The 15,920-nt window shown below is 32.9% G+C and overlaps 2 protein-coding genes across 7 annotated transcripts in view; both read left to right on the top strand.

The window, feature by feature from the left end:
* The first annotated feature begins 8,097 nt into the window (after positions 1-8,097).
* LOC140039428 (C-type lectin domain family 19 member A-like) lies at positions 8,098-8,493 on the top strand. Its single transcript, XM_072085029.1, has one exon. The coding sequence runs from the start codon at positions 8,098-8,100 to the stop codon at positions 8,491-8,493; it is 396 nt and encodes a 131-aa protein (XP_071941130.1).
* A 4,384-nt stretch (positions 8,494-12,877) lies between these two features.
* LOC140040918 (RNA-binding protein 28-like) overlaps positions 12,878-15,920 on the top strand; it is a 64,500-nt gene continuing 61,457 nt past the window's right edge. For all 6 annotated transcript variants that reach the window (XR_011842786.1, XR_011842787.1, XR_011842788.1 and 3 more), the window contains exons 1-5: positions 12,878-13,013; positions 13,427-13,475; positions 13,943-14,103; positions 14,718-14,841; positions 15,204-15,435. Coding sequence is in view for 3 of the 6 variants with exons in the window: in XM_072087195.1 (XP_071943296.1) it covers positions 12,878-13,013; positions 13,427-13,475; positions 13,943-14,103; positions 14,718-14,841; positions 15,204-15,435 (702 nt within the window). In the remaining 3 variants the exon portion in view is untranslated. The remainder of the gene's footprint in view (positions 13,014-13,426; positions 13,476-13,942; positions 14,104-14,717; positions 14,842-15,203; positions 15,436-15,920) is intronic.

Here is a 15,920-nt window from a genome sequence, read left to right as displayed (position 1 = left end):
TCTAAATCTAAAACGTTTATCAAATGAAAAAAAAAAAACATTATAAAGATTAGTAAAAGGAAATTGCTGAGCGTGAATCCGTGTACATCAATGAATCACATACCGGTGACGAAAAAAAACACACACATTGTAACGCATTATAACACATTGTAACGCATTATAACACATTGTAACGCATTATAATTGTATAAACATCTATTTTCTCATGTTACCAATGAAAATATTTTATATCAATTCGTATAAATTTATGTCGATTTCTCTGATGATAATGAAAATGATAATATTATAATGATGAAAAGAGTACTCCTCTCCATAAAAATGATTAAATTTAAACAAATGATACTAGTAAGCCTACTGGTACTGGTCCTTGTGATACTAGATCACATATGGTGGCTATTGACTGTACACATATATATTTACATCATATTCATATATACATACATCATATTCATATATACATACATCATATTCATATATAAAAGTGTAAGTTTTAACGTCATACCGTATTTTATTTATTTTATTTCTCAAATTTTTAATTACTGTGACAGTATTAGGCCTACTCATAACCTCAGAACAGAAACTGAATTCGAAATTCCCTTCACAAGACTAACTTGCAGTCAACAGTTTATACACATATATGGACCAAAATCGTGGAAAGAATTCACTTGTAATGGCGGTAATAAACCGGTTATTTTAAAGAAACAAAATAAATGTATAAAAAAACAGGTCAAAAAATACTTTTTATCACTATATGCTGATTAACAACACCTTTGTTTTATTTAAGTTCTATATACTTGTTCTTATGTAAAAGGGTCCTACAACAAAAACGAAGCTACAGCTTTTTTATGCAGGATCCCTGTTTTCAGTTGTACTGTAATTATGATGTACTGTAATTGATGACTAAATAAATGTGGAGTAAATGAAATAAATGAATGAAATTGTATTCGGTATTGTATTTAAAAGTAAGTAATTTATTTTAGCTATTTTTATATTTACATTGTGCCTTTATATATTCTATTTGTTAATATGTGTATTTTAAGTTGGGATAGAGGTGCTTGTCACCTGTTCATTCTTTTCATTTCGCTGCCTTTATGTTATGTGCAGCGATAAAGTTTAATAAATAAAATATACATAAAGATGTATTGTCCCCCGAAAATATGAAAAATTGAAGATTACTAAAATCATACTTTGATGAGATTATTTTGTAGATTTAATTAAGCTAATCACTTCGGTAAAAAAACCAATTAAAGTTTTCACCTATAAAATGACAAAATAAATGGTTAAATTCAACCAAAAACTCATTGGCTGGCAGCCAATTTGACCTTTTTTTGCTTTAAATTACAGGTTTTTAGGTAAAAAATACATTTTTTCGATCCCATTTTTGGTCAAAGTGGATACATTTTATGTGACATTAAAATGGCATATTATTAAAAAAAAAATGTCTTAAGAATGATTTTTTCAGGGGGACAATACATCTTTAACGCTTACGGACTGTACGGACACTGCATGTTGATGTTCAAAACAATATCACTCCTGCATCCCAATAGATAACTATCGTTATTTTAACTCGAAAGTTCGGTGGAATCATTCATGATTTATCATATATTTATATATGCAATTTTTGTTTTGTTTTTGTGTTTTGTAACTGAACCTATCTCTGAGAAACTACGATAGGCTGTCAACTCCACTTCTGTCTATTACACGTTGCAGGATGTATTTTTTTTCTACCTCTTCTCTTTTGTTTGATAGAAGTTTAAATAAAGTATGGTCTTTCCGTTTATCCAGGTCAGTGATAATTACTAGCGATTATCACAAAGATACCGCTTATAGTACATCTTGTTAAAACCAACGGAAACGCCATCTATTTTGATACAAGGACAAGTAGGGCCGGTCGCCGGCCGGTCAGTGAGGCCTGTTTTTAAAGGCATTGACATTGATTTCTTAAATGGATTATAAACGCTTTAAAGATGTATTGTCCCCGCAAAGAACCCTAAAAAATAAAAATTAATAAAATCAGACTTTGAATAGGCCATTTTTCAGTTTTAATAAAGTTATTCATTTCTGTAGCAAAAAAAATCAACAAAAATAATTATCTCACTTATAAAAAGACAAAAGAAACTGTTAATTTTAACCAAAAACCATTATCCGACAGACAATAATTTCCCTGAAAAAATGAAAGAAAAATATACCTGCTGCTACTTTTTTTAAATTCCAATTTTTTTCAGAGAAACTTTTTTCCCATCTAGTTTTTGGTCAAAGTTAATAACTATTATGTGACATTAAAATGGCATATTCAACAAAAAAAAAATTATATTTTTTAGGGGGACAATATATCTTTAATTATATTAACATACGTTGCTTAAATGGCGTGGCTATATTAAATGCAAAGTATAGAACCAATTATGGGGACACTTTTGGTGGTACCCAAGCGTCCCCTTATAGCGGTGTTTCCATAGATAGGGGTTTCCCCTCGTTCGTTTTACGGGAAAGTGTCGCCTTAATAAGAGGTGTGTTCTGAAAAAAAAGTGTCCAAAATGAGGGATTGTACTGATAATTGAAATACTGTATGAGTTATCGAATTAAACAAAAATGTGAGCTTTAAAGATGTATGAAGAAAGATGTATTGCCGATAACTGCACATGCCCAAATTTGGAACAATATGATTTGGTTGTTATTGCTTTCATTCGTGGTCAACTTCTATATCAATGTCCTTCCTGTTGTTCTAACATTGTTGAACTAGCTAAATTAACCCTGTCCTGAAAACTGGGACAAAAAAACATTATGATTGCCTTATAGAATATTTTTTATAATAACCTTCAAATTGACGTGTCTCTCTATTTTTCATCTTTTTCTTCCACTGTCATTTTAACAGCTTTAAACATTTTAACCTCCAATTTATTATTCACGTCCTATTAAACTTTGCAAGTTTTGTTTCGATAGGCATTGTATGATGTTCGTTTTCACGTGAACTTAGTTCTAGTTCTCGAGATAGTACCAAGGACAATTCATTAGTAAATAATATACAAAGCACATTTTATAAAAACATTCCGGCTTTAAAAAAATGGTTAATTAATTGCGAATTTAGGATTGTATACTGATGTTATGATTAAATGTGTATATAAAACAAAAAGAAACACTTTATCAAACAGTGCTTAGAACTAATTTTATTAATTTCAAAACCATGTAAAAAATGTACAATCATAGTATAATCATGGTATAATAAACAAATAATTCTAGCTGCATTAACGCAATCTGCCTTCATCCATTTTCATGGTTTTAAATTTATATAGCGCAAAATACAAATAGTCTCTAAGTGTGAGCACATGGAAATGTTGATGTAAAATAAACCACGAAATAGCCTAAGGCAACAGAAAAAAAAGTCCGAAAACGGAATCTCACCATCACCACACTGTTTCACTAACTTGTCAAGACAAGCTAGCTTTTTATTTTTCTTTATTATCTCCTGCCATTGTTGTTTTTTGTTACTTTTTGTCTTTTGGACGTTAATAAATGTTGTTTAAATTGAAATAACATACTAATATCAATAAAATCAAAATATGTTTTATTATTAATAAATATGTTACTTTATACAAATTTATGAAACAATTTTGTATTAATTCAAAATGTCAATTAAGTTAATACCGTAGTAAAAAAAGTTATTTTCACTGAATTATTTGGAAAGATGTTTAATTAAAATCCAATTAGATGATAACAAGATAAAAATATTGATGATATACGTTTGTTGAGTTTTTTTGACGTTTCGATCAATATGTTGAGGACGATCAAAACATATATATCGAAACTTTTTTCAGAACTAATATACGCGGTGTACCGCAAATTTATATCAACGTTTGATTTCGCCGTTCAAAACTTCAAACAATATAAGATATAACTATTCAAAATAACATTATGAATTCATAAACATATTTGCATTTGTGACTTGTGCAGAGAGGAAAACCCGAGGGAGAAAGTTACATAGGAACAGGCAATGACTAAAATGTATGATATGGAATAATTGGCCTATACATTAAAACTCGTAAGACGAATGTATGAATCACTTCCGTGCCTCCTTTTATAATTGTTTTGTCTTCTTTGTTATGTATATGGCAGAAATTGAATAAATAAAAATTATGTTATCAATTTCCATTATGTCTATTTTGATAGCATAATCATTTTCATAAACATTTCATCTCATAATTCATAATCACACATTTTATTTACTTGCTTTCAATGTTATATGAAAAAAAGAATTAAAAATGGTGAAATTTAAAATTGTAAAAAAAGAGAAAAAAATTGTTTAAAAAATGTGTGTACTGTTTCCTTTCTTTCACACCAATTTTTGGTAAGTATGATTGAATATCATAATGAAAGCAAGGAATAAAATGTGTGATTATGCTAACATAATTAAATCGAGTTAAAATAAGTACAGTTCAATCTGAAGGAGATGAAATGTTAGCATCTTATACAGTAGTCGGAACTTGCAAAAAAAATTGTACACAATTGTAACGCATTATAACACATTTTAACGCATTATAACACATTGTAACGCATTATAATTGTATAAAAATCTATTTTCTCATGTTACCAATGAACATATTTCATATCAATTCGTATAAATTTATGTCGATTTCTCTGATGATGTTGAAATAGACAGATCCGAATTGAAGACAAAGTGTATAGGCCGGTTACATTTATTTCTGAAAAAAAGAAAGAAAAACACCAAAATATGTGATTAAAACAAAAAATTAGAATTCGCAGTATTTTGTTCACGAGTGTTTCAACGTAGATTAACAATCATTTAGTAAAATGTTGTTATTATCAGTGATAATGCATTTAACGTTTTTTTGGTCATATTTATTTCTATATTATGTTATTATGTTATGAGAGTGAAAAATAAAGTATTTACAAAAGTGCTCTAAAGTTGCCAATTTGAGTATTCGATTGGGAAACCTCTGTGCTCAACAGAAAAGTAATGTTTGCGCTAATTAACAAAAGAAAAACAACTAGGCCTATACTCAAAGTTTTCCAATCGAATACGCTCAACATTTTGTTAATGCCACTTTTATTTATAATCATAAATTATTTTGTCGATATTATAATAACGTTTTCAAAATTGAATGATTCTTTTCTGTTTTGTGATTTCTAAAAATAAACCGTTGATGATGATTTTCAAAAACTTATATCTTCTGCAAAGCAGATGCAAGTTCAAAAACAAAAATACCCACGCGAAATCCTCCGTTTAATTAAGTTATTAAAGAGGTCAGTCATATTTCAGATGTTTCCTTCCCCAGTCAAGATGAGTAGCGTTTCCTCTATTACTCACCACTCGATGGGCCTATAAGGCCTACACATCAATTTACAATTGTGTGTATAAATAGAAAAAATAGAAAAATTAAAAAGACACGGATATGAAAATAACATGCCCAAATATGGTGTGTTTTACTATACAGGCCTATATGAACAGAACTTTAAATTAGATCTATAGGGATGATGATGAATGCGCATAGATTCTTTTTTTTTTTAGTTTCATTTGACTGTGTATCCTCTTAGTCATATATCCGATCAAAACACGAGTATACTTCAAACTTTGAATTTCAACGTTCACGTCTAAATCCATGTCAATATTCTTATAAACAAATCATAATTATAATGCCTATGTAATTTGAAACCACTCTTTCGATTTAGTGTTTCGATTTGATATTGTGATAGACGATATTAAACAAGAAATATTTCTTACAAAAAACGCTGCTCGCTTATTGAAAAATATTTTTTATTTCAAATGTTTTTGAATGTGTCATCATTTTATTGTCACATAATAGTTATTTTACCTGGAAAAAATGTAATGTAAAGCAACAAATACTTAAATTGTCTGTCAGACAATGGTTTTTGAGTTTCTTTTCTCTTTTTATATGTGAATAAATATTATTTTTTTGTTACAGAAGTGAATACTCATTTCTGTCACTTTAGTTAATTTTATTGCTAAGGTCAAGTCTGGCCAATAACAATATTAGGCCTATTGTCATATTTGTATACCGTTAAAACGACCTTATTTGGAGTAAAGCTAAAAGACCTTATTTGGAGTAAAAAAGCTAATTATTAGGATATATTTACACAGTAAAAACCTTCGTTTACGCAATGTTCGTCCATAGCGTCTTTAAAGTAAGTTGAACTATTTTAAAAAGACGAACATATTATACCCATGGTATACACGTCTAAAATAACCATACGAATGTGCAGGTGCTCATCTATTTTTAGATAGTAAAGTAGTATTTCAATTGTTTTTAAATATTTTTGGAATACATAATTGAAAGTTGTCAGTCGTGTATCGGTCGTGTACAGCCATGGACAGAAATCAAAGCTCTGATCAAGGCCAGGCCATGATGAGTTTGCAAGATAAAAAAAAACATACACAACAAACTAAAACGTATTTAGGAATAACAAAAAAAATGGATGCTAAACAAAAATGACAGATTAGATGAATAACACACACTCAAACATCATTCCAAACAGTACAGTACCGTACTCCAGTAGATCCAAAATTACTGGACTCAACGAAGTGTCCCCTTGAACGATGTTTCCACTGAATAAAGATTGGTCGTAGTGTTAAGAGTGTCCCCTTAATAGGAGTGTCCCCTGAATAGGGATTGGTCGTAGTGTTAAAAGTGTCCCCTTAATAGGAGTGTCCCCTGAATAGGGATTGGTTGTAGTGTTAAAAGTGTCCCCTTAATAGGAGTGTCCACTGAATAGGGATTGGTCGTATTGTTAAAAGTGTCCCCTTAATAGGAGTGTCCACTGAATAGGGATTGGTCGTAGTGGTAAAAGTGTCCCTTTAATAGGAGTGTCCACTGAATAGGGATTGGTCGTAGTGTTAAAAGTGTCCCCTTAATAGGAGTGTCCACTGAATAGGGATTGGTCGTAGTGTTAAAAGTGTCCCCTTAATAGGAAAACTATTGTTCGCGTTTAAACTTTTCACCTGTGAGAGTAAAGCTGTATTCATTTCAATGGGTTTCCTTAACATAATCGTAACATCCAACTTTTTAATACCTCTTAAAATTACCCACTAATTCTCATATCTACTTGACCCCAATAATATAACGTAAGGTCATTTATAATCGTTTGTCGCGGAATAGGTATTTATATATTTCAGAGCCTTTACCTTTAGATGAACTATTTATACAAAATTTACTGTTTCTCCGAAAAAAATAATATGCAAGAAATTTGCATTTTTATATGTTGCTGTTGTCAGTGAAATCTAGTGTTTATATCAATGTTATTTGTCTGTGTACAAGAAAAATGATTGGAAATATGTACGAATGCCATTAGAACAATTACAAACATACTTAGGTCGGTAAACAAAATGTTTGCTTGGACTTAGAGTTTACTTAGCGTGTTAATCACAATTTGAGTTCATCTGATTATAAACTCAATGGCGATTTTCTTATTTGATCAAACGTATAGGCCTAAATGTAAATTTATACTATTAAAACAATACATTGTTTCATTCTTTGTCCTTGTTTTTAAACTGTCATCAAACAAATGAATACGTACAGGTCAAACGTTTACAACAGGTGGTTGCTCCATTACTTTGTTGAGACAATCGTTAATCTGTAGTGAAGGTAAGATTTCCTGCCAGGCGACCGATTTCCCGACAGTGTCCCAATTGCTGGGAACTTTTGTAGCTGGTAAAATCGATTCACTTGCCTATTTTTAGATTTGTATTGTGTTTGAAAACGAAAATATACAACTGACTTTTGAGATTTGTCGTAAGTTTTGCTTCCTTGCATATTTAATCACACAAACAATCTAATTGGTCGAGGACATGAATTACGTCACTGGTTGGCGACTTTTAACTTGTCAACTTGCGAGGGCGCTACACTTCCGCGTTTTCAAGAATCGAGGTTTCATCACTCGATAGTTTGCTAACATTGTAGAAGCTTTGTTTAGTAGTTGCTGAAACTAGAAAGCTGCGACATGAGGTTTCTTATTTTATCGTGTCTTTTTGTGGTGGCAACGGCCCGTTGCCCGGCATTATTTACACAATATAATTCAAACTGCTATCGTATTTTTGTAGAAGCTTTACCATGGATCGAAGCAAAAATGGCTTGCTCGAGATTCATGAACTGCCAAGGAGAGCCAGCGTCGCTTATTTCTCTCAAAAGCAGACTAGACGAAATTTTCTTGAAGAAATTAATGGGAACAATCTCGCCGCAAAACTACGCAGTTTGGACAAGCGGAAATGACATCCACACCGAAGAAGTTTTTAGATGGGGAGATGGAACCCTTTTCCAATACGTAAACTGGGCTCAAGAACAACCTGATAACGGTCAACAATCATCTGGTGAGATAGAAAATTGTGTTGCCTTCTTCTTAAGACGAGGAATGCCATTGTGGAATGACGCTATGTGTGAGCTTGAACGGCCATTCGTGTGTATGGTTCCTTCAGGAGAACAACAAGATTTTGGATATTATGATCAAGGAGCAAATACGGTATAGGCCTACTAAAATCATCTCGGAACAGAGACTTTTAAATAGCACAGCTCCGAATAAATCGATAGGAGAGGACACCATGATTTTCAGGATAACACGAACTTTTAAATTAATAACAAAAAAAGAAACAATAGAACTAAGTATGGTGGCTACTACCACCACTACCACAACCACCACTACCACCACAACCACCACTACCACTACCGGATATGACAAGCACCAGAGAACTAGCCCGGAACGAGATGTACCAAAGTGGTAGAGACGATACCGTAATTATTATGAGGCAATTGAACAACACTTTGCTTTAAATTACGAACAATTTTAAGAAATATCGGTAATTTTCCATATGCATTTTTGTATCAGAATAAAATGTGTAAACACAAAATAGTATTTCTTTGTACACAGTCTGTTTATTTGTGTTCTAATGATAATAATCATAATGACGACGACGATCATATTATGAAGATGATAATGATGATGATGATTATGACAAAGATGATTATTCTTATGACGGTTTTGAGGTGATAATGATGATGATTATGATAATGATGATGGTTATGATAAAGACGATGATGCTAGTACGGTTTTGAGGTGGGTAATGATGATGATGATGGTTATGATAATGACGACTAGGAAGGTCATTATGTTAACGATGACTTGATAATATGATGAAGAAGATAACAATTATTATAACGATGATGATGATTATAAACGATTATAACAAAGGTCAAGGTCTTCGATGCTGACGAAGTAAGGTGGAAATGGAAGATGACAATACTTCACAACAGAAGAGCAATATAAAAAAAGTGAATTTTTGCACGTGACAGAAGGTCAAATAAAATAAAATGTCACTATAAATCTCTAAAGCGTGGTTCCCACTACCAACGCAACCTACGCAAAATAAGAAAATGCCCTTCCATTTCGTGAATTTTGTCTATGCTTATTTTGTCATTTTTCACTCATAGTACAAGAAAGATAATATGCTCAGAAATAAAAGGTTGAACAAATTGCAACAGAATTGTTTTCACCACACAATGCATTTCGATAAGGTCCATATATGAACATACTAAAAGTCTAGAAAAATCCAGGTAAGGGAAATAAGATTTTAAACAAAATGGGCCGCCAATGGCGAAAATGTGTAAACAAGGACGAACAAATAAGCCTAAAAATTAGATCTAATTACCACTTGATAGCAGTTTTTACAGTGCTTTTTATGTTTCTTTAGTTTCAAACATTTCAACTGCAATATACATTTTAATTTAAGTGCAATTATTTAGAAAATGGCAGCAAAAACAAACATCTAAGTATCAAACCACGTTATAATAGACAGCATAGTCATATGCATTTAATTCATAGAACTACAGTGTCTAATAAAACTTAGATTTACACTGTCACAAACAATAAACTACAATTTTGCAATCTATTAATTCGTTCATTATCATGTTATCATACCCCGTCTATAGATAGGGATTTGGCATGTGCTGATGCCATGGCATTCTTCACAAAATGGAGACATCACGCCATTTAAAGAGTATTTTCCTTCACTGCTGTACCTGGTAATAGACACGCAATCAATGACATTTTGCAACATTTGTTGTTGGGGGAATCGATTTTATTTCAGGTGCCGTTTGGCTTTTTGAGGACTAATTTCTCACAGAATAACGTTAGGTTATCCAAATTATCCTTAGTTCCCTCCATACAGTATATAGCTATACCAATGCAAATTTCATTTTTTGGACGTTTGGTGTAAGCACACCTTTTTCTGTACCGGATAGGTGGGATGTAGTATCACATCCCTCTGGATTATTCCATGTATAAAAAGCACAAACGAAATACGTTACACCTATATAATACATTTACAGTGCTTCCCGTCATACACATGCATCATGAAGTAAAAACTTTCTCCTGCAGTTCTTTTTTTATGTTCATTAGGAAATTCATATTTTTCTCCCAACATGGCTGATCCTCCCATTGGAAAGGGGGCAGACGGACCCTTTACCGTTCCCCATATGATCCCCCTTCCTATAGCCCTCCTCGCTGGCGTTACCAATGTTGAAGTATATTGTTAAGACAGTACTGATTTATTAGACACCGAAGACCTATGCATTAAGCATAGGACTGAATTTTCTATATTATAACGTAGGGATATCTAGATACTTAAAGATATGTTTTTTGTGGCCATTTTCTAATTTATAACACGAGATCTTAGAAACTGTAAATAAATTTATAAAGCAAAAATGCAAAAACGTTATAAAGTGGTAATTATATCTATCATTTATGTTATTTTGTCCTTTTTTAGACATTTTCACTTTCATTGTTGGCCATTTTGTTTTAAAAAATCCCTATTTCCCTTACCTAGCTTATTCAAGACTTTTAGTATATTTATATAGGGACCTTATAGAAATGCACTGTGGTAAAAATAAATTCTGTTGCAATTTTTTCAACCATATTTCATAGTTTTCCTGTACTATCACAAGTATGGGCAATTTGCCCAATATAAATGACTCAGAGATGACTATGTTTCCCTTTAGGCTAAAAACCCAACAACCTTGGTACTGTTAGGGCCTATTGATCTCAAAATATAATTTAATAAGATTTATATTAATTTTAATTTGTAGCTATAGGGCTAGGCCTACATTTAATTTAATGTGAGATTGATTTAAAACATTCTTTCGACTTTGCATTTAAATAAATCTAGATTTTTTTGTTTGATTAATGATTATATTTGATGAGTGTCGTACGGCTAATTTTCCAATGACAGAGGTAGAATATGAGACCTAGCGTATAGGCTAGGCTCCTGGCGCGCGTATCATCACGCAGGGGAAGTTTGAGAGTCAAGTGAAAGCAAGGCCGTGCGAGAGGTCAAAAACAGACGAGTCATACATAGATGCTTTAAATACAATTATTAATATAAAATATGACGATCTGTGCTGAGGAATTGGGGTGGGTGGTGAAAATTGAAATTCAGACGAGGCGGCGAGGGCCTCGACTGCTGCCTTGAAAGTGTCTATTGTTACTTAAATTTGTAATATTATAATGATTAATATAACAGATGAAAAAAGTGGGGGCGGACAATTATATTGATCGTCCCAAAATAATCTAATACAAAATAAATCTAGGCGTACCAGGGATCGTAATAAATCTTGGCCCTGAAGAAAATTTACTGTATAGTCATAGAATAAAGTTTATTTTTTCTGATTGGTTCTTTTAAATTCAATTTTAAGCATAAGAAAAGTAATGGTTTAACTTATCTGGGTTAAGCTTACTGTAATTGTATTTTGAGCGGTTAGACAGTGGAATAACCGTGATACGTAGCTAACATCGGGAAGGGTTTCGAGCCTCATCGCTACATGGTTCTGGTGGTAGAACAAGTCTTTTCGGATAAGGACTATAAACCGTAGGTCCAGTGTACACATCTAGCTTGTGTGCACTTTAAAGAATCTAGTTTGAGATGAGTAGGGGGTTACCCCGGTGTACTTGTACACACAGCAACTGGGCCCCCTCCCTCTTTGATTGAAAAGGTTACCCAGTATATAAATAAATAACATTGTAAACAATTTGTTTCTCTTGGTCCTTGAACTTATTGCTAGGCTAAGGATAAACAAGGAGATTCAGATGAGGGCGACATTTCAAATATGTTTAGGTTTATTTTCCAAAACGGGGAAAAGTTGTGAGTGTTTTTTTGAGAATCACAACAACGTTCGTTATACTATATTTAAATAGTAAATTAATCACTGTCCTATCAGATAGGTGGTAATCCCCCTGATACAAGGACTATTTTGTGAACCAGTTTACCGTGGTATTTCCCTACGCTTCTTGAATAATGCTGGGTTCTTTAAAGTGCACACAGGTTATAACTATGTAAACTGGACCTACGGTTTATAGTCTTATCCGAGAAGACTCGTTCCACCACCAGAACTAGGAGCGAGTCGGCCTTGTAGAGAGTGAGTGGTCAAGCGGGGTTGAGTATAAGCAAAATATATAAAAAAAAATGTGCTCGATCATAATAAATTGCTGAAAGGTATAGGTTTGAAAGATCGAAGGAACGGGGGGGGGGGGTGGGGGGTAGCATTTCCGGTAATAGCAATCTGATTAAAAGTACTTGAGATAGAGGGCAGTGCGTTAACTTTATTTAACATTAAATGGCTCTGTCTATAAATCATTTCTTGAGTCAGGTCTGACGATATGATTCTTCCTTATTTCATATTTATTCAGCAAAGTTTATGTACAGAAATTATATAATTGTATACGTATATATTATAATTCAGAATTAGGTATGGAATAATAAAACAAATCAAGGAAAATATTTTTTCTATTCAATTTTAAAATAACAGTAATTTGTATCAATATATATAAAGCGCCCTCTTTGTCCACTTGCATACAATAAAAAATGGCCGCACGCAGTGAACACTCACAGAACACATTGTTTGTGAGAAATTTACCTTTCTTTACTACTGACGATAAATTCGAAGAAATATTTAGTGATATCGGTCCTCTTAAACGATGCTTTGTTGTTAGAGATAAAGGTTTGTAATATCCAATCAATAAGGTTACAATTTATTAGGCCAAATCAATGGATGCGTCTAGTAGGCTAGGGCCTAGGCTAGTAGGCTGTTTTGTATGTTCTTTATTTATACAGTATAACCATGCTGGCTGAGCCGAGCGACAGGAAGCTTGTCCGCCGGCATGCATGCAGGTATAAACCAACTACAGTACTACTGTGTAGTGTAGGCCTACACTTGCTACTAGGCCTAAACTGTGTCTGGCTGCCGATTGTTCCAAAATTGTACAACACTGGTCCACATGTGCCTACCACCTAGCCTAATATACACATCATATAGTAGGGCCTAGCTAGCTAGCTACTAGGCTAGGCCTAGATTAGAGGCATGTTTCTATGATTTGCTAGGCTATAAAAAGTAATTTATCATTATTTTTTCAGGAGTTAAAGATAAATGTCGTGGATTTGGATATGTTACATTTGCCTCCAGGTATTGTTTGTTTGTTTATTGATTGATTTTCCACAAATATAATATGATATATTTCTTTATACTAGTTAATTATTTAAGTATAAATGTGGATGGTGGTCAAAATAAGTATAAAAACAGACTTTATTTTAAGCAGAGACCAAAATAGGGAAGCTTAGCAGTAAGTAAAAAAAAAAATAAATAAATAAAAGGTAGTTTACAGTATAACACATATCTTCTTCGGTGGCTGTACATGATTGTCATAATCCAGATGAGTACAATTGAAGCAAAAAGAAGTAGTGAGAAAGATTTAAAGAAAATAAAAGTTGAGTCTAAACTTTCCATTCCATATTACAAACTCATATAAGAAATATATTATTTAAAAAAAAGGCCATCCAATGAAAATGATTGTTTTGTACTACTGTAAAAATAGGCACTACTACTGTACAATAAATAGTTGAATCAAATTTGTTTTATTTGTTTGTTTTCAGGGAAGATGCTGAAAAGGCTACTCATGCTCACAAGTCCATTAATGGTAGAAAACTGGTGGTCAAATTTGCTGATCGAAAAAATGTAAAAGATAAGCCAAAAAAAAGAAAAGAGATAGAAAGGAATGATGAAAGTGAGGATGAAGAAACAAGTGATATTGAAAGTAAGATTTGTTTGTTGATAAATGTTTTGTGGCTTCTGTAAAAAGTGGGTAGGGACCGCTAATATATAATTACAAATAGTAAAATAAACAAAGTGGGTAGGGACCGCTAAAGCTTGGTTCCCACTAGAACGTAACGCAAGGACGTAAACGCAACATAAGCGTGTTGACCAATGACAAGCGAAGTTATAGACGGTTAGCAATCACAAGCGAATAAGCCATCGCTTGTGATTGGTCAATTCACTTGCGTTGCGTTACGTTGTTGCGTCGCTAGTGGGAACCACGCTTAATATATAATTACAAATAGTAAAATAAACAAAGTGGGTAGGGACCGCTAATATATAATTACAAATAGTAAATTAAACAAAGTGGTTAGGATTCCGGCAGAATCGAGGCAATTGAAAATCGCTCATTCATGCGCTTTTTTATAGCCTCATGGCTGGCTGGCTTTTAGTGGTGTGGTTTTGCGGCTAAGGGTCAAGTGTTTTTGTAGGTTCAATTCTTGATCAATTTTTACATCCTCCCCTGAGATATAGCCTAGAATAATCAAGAAATGCTAAAAATAATTATTCTTATTTCTTTGTAACAAAACATTCTTTCAAAACATTTTTTTTTAGGTAAGAAGGTTACCAAAGAGAAAGTTTCAAAAGCTTTTGCATCAAATGTTACAACTCATAGAACATTAGTCATCAAAAACCTATTGAAAGACACCACAAAAGAAGATGTTAATGAGATCATAAGGTTTGTTTCGCACCATAATACCACCTTTTTCATTTTTAGTCGTTATGATGCTTGGCTATCAATCCAAGGGTTCAAGTCCTGTCATATATGTCAGATTTGTTCTAATGACAAATTACAACTCCACTCCCAAATACTTGTTATATGTCTTTGTTTATGTTTGGCTTGTTAACGGATTGCCACCTTTAAGAAGGATAGTGAATGAATTCGCTTATTGTTATCCTTGGCAATTTGCCTAAATATATAAAAAAAAAAAAATAATAATTTTCGGTGGGAGAGAGATATAAAAATGAATTTTACTGGGAAGGTTTTAACTACATTGTGTCTTTGCTAGTTACTTATAATTTTGTGTGATGATTTTGCAGTAAAACCAATAATGTTGAAGAGGTAAAATTCCCTGTAAGTGAAGAAGAGAAAAATGTTTCATATGTTCGCTACGAGTCACCCACAGATGCTAAAACGGCTCAAACATTGTTGAAGAAAGTAAAAATAAATGATAGGAATTTAGATGTGATTTTGCTATCTTCCCACAATGCAACAGTTTCGCAAACAACGCTGAAGAAAGCTCGTCTTATTGTCAGGAATCTGTCATTTAAGGTAATTTGATGATTTTTTAAAATGTTACCTTATTTATAGAGGGTTGACCCTAAACAGCGTATGCTGACAAATCATCTCTTAATAAGATGAGTTATAAGTGTCTGTGTGGGACAGGGGCTGTGTGTATTCTAGTACACTGTGGTAACCCCCTACTCGTCTCGAAAGATGTCTATGTTCTTTAAAGTGCACATGAGCAACATGTGTATGCTGGACTTACGGTTTACTAGTCCTTATCCGAGAAGACTCATTCTACCACCAAAACTATGGAGCAAGTAAGGCTTGAACCCTTGCTGATGTTATTATGGCAAGGTTTCACTGTCTTAACCGCTTGGCCACTCACTCTCTACGAGGCCGACTCGCTCCTAGTTCTGGTGTTGGAACAAGTCTTCTCGAATAAAGACTATAAACCGTAGGTCTAGTGTACACAGTTATAACCTGTGTGCACTTTAAAGAACCCAGTTAAATATTCGAGAAGTGTAGGGGGA

Source organism: Antedon mediterranea, chromosome 2 (genome assembly GCF_964355755.1).
Source record: "Antedon mediterranea chromosome 2, ecAntMedi1.1, whole genome shotgun sequence".
NCBI classification, from domain to species: domain Eukaryota; kingdom Metazoa; phylum Echinodermata; class Crinoidea; order Comatulida; family Antedonidae; genus Antedon; species Antedon mediterranea.
The sequence above is the reverse complement of the archived record's forward strand: the minus strand, read 5'-3'. Positions and strand labels throughout refer to the sequence as shown.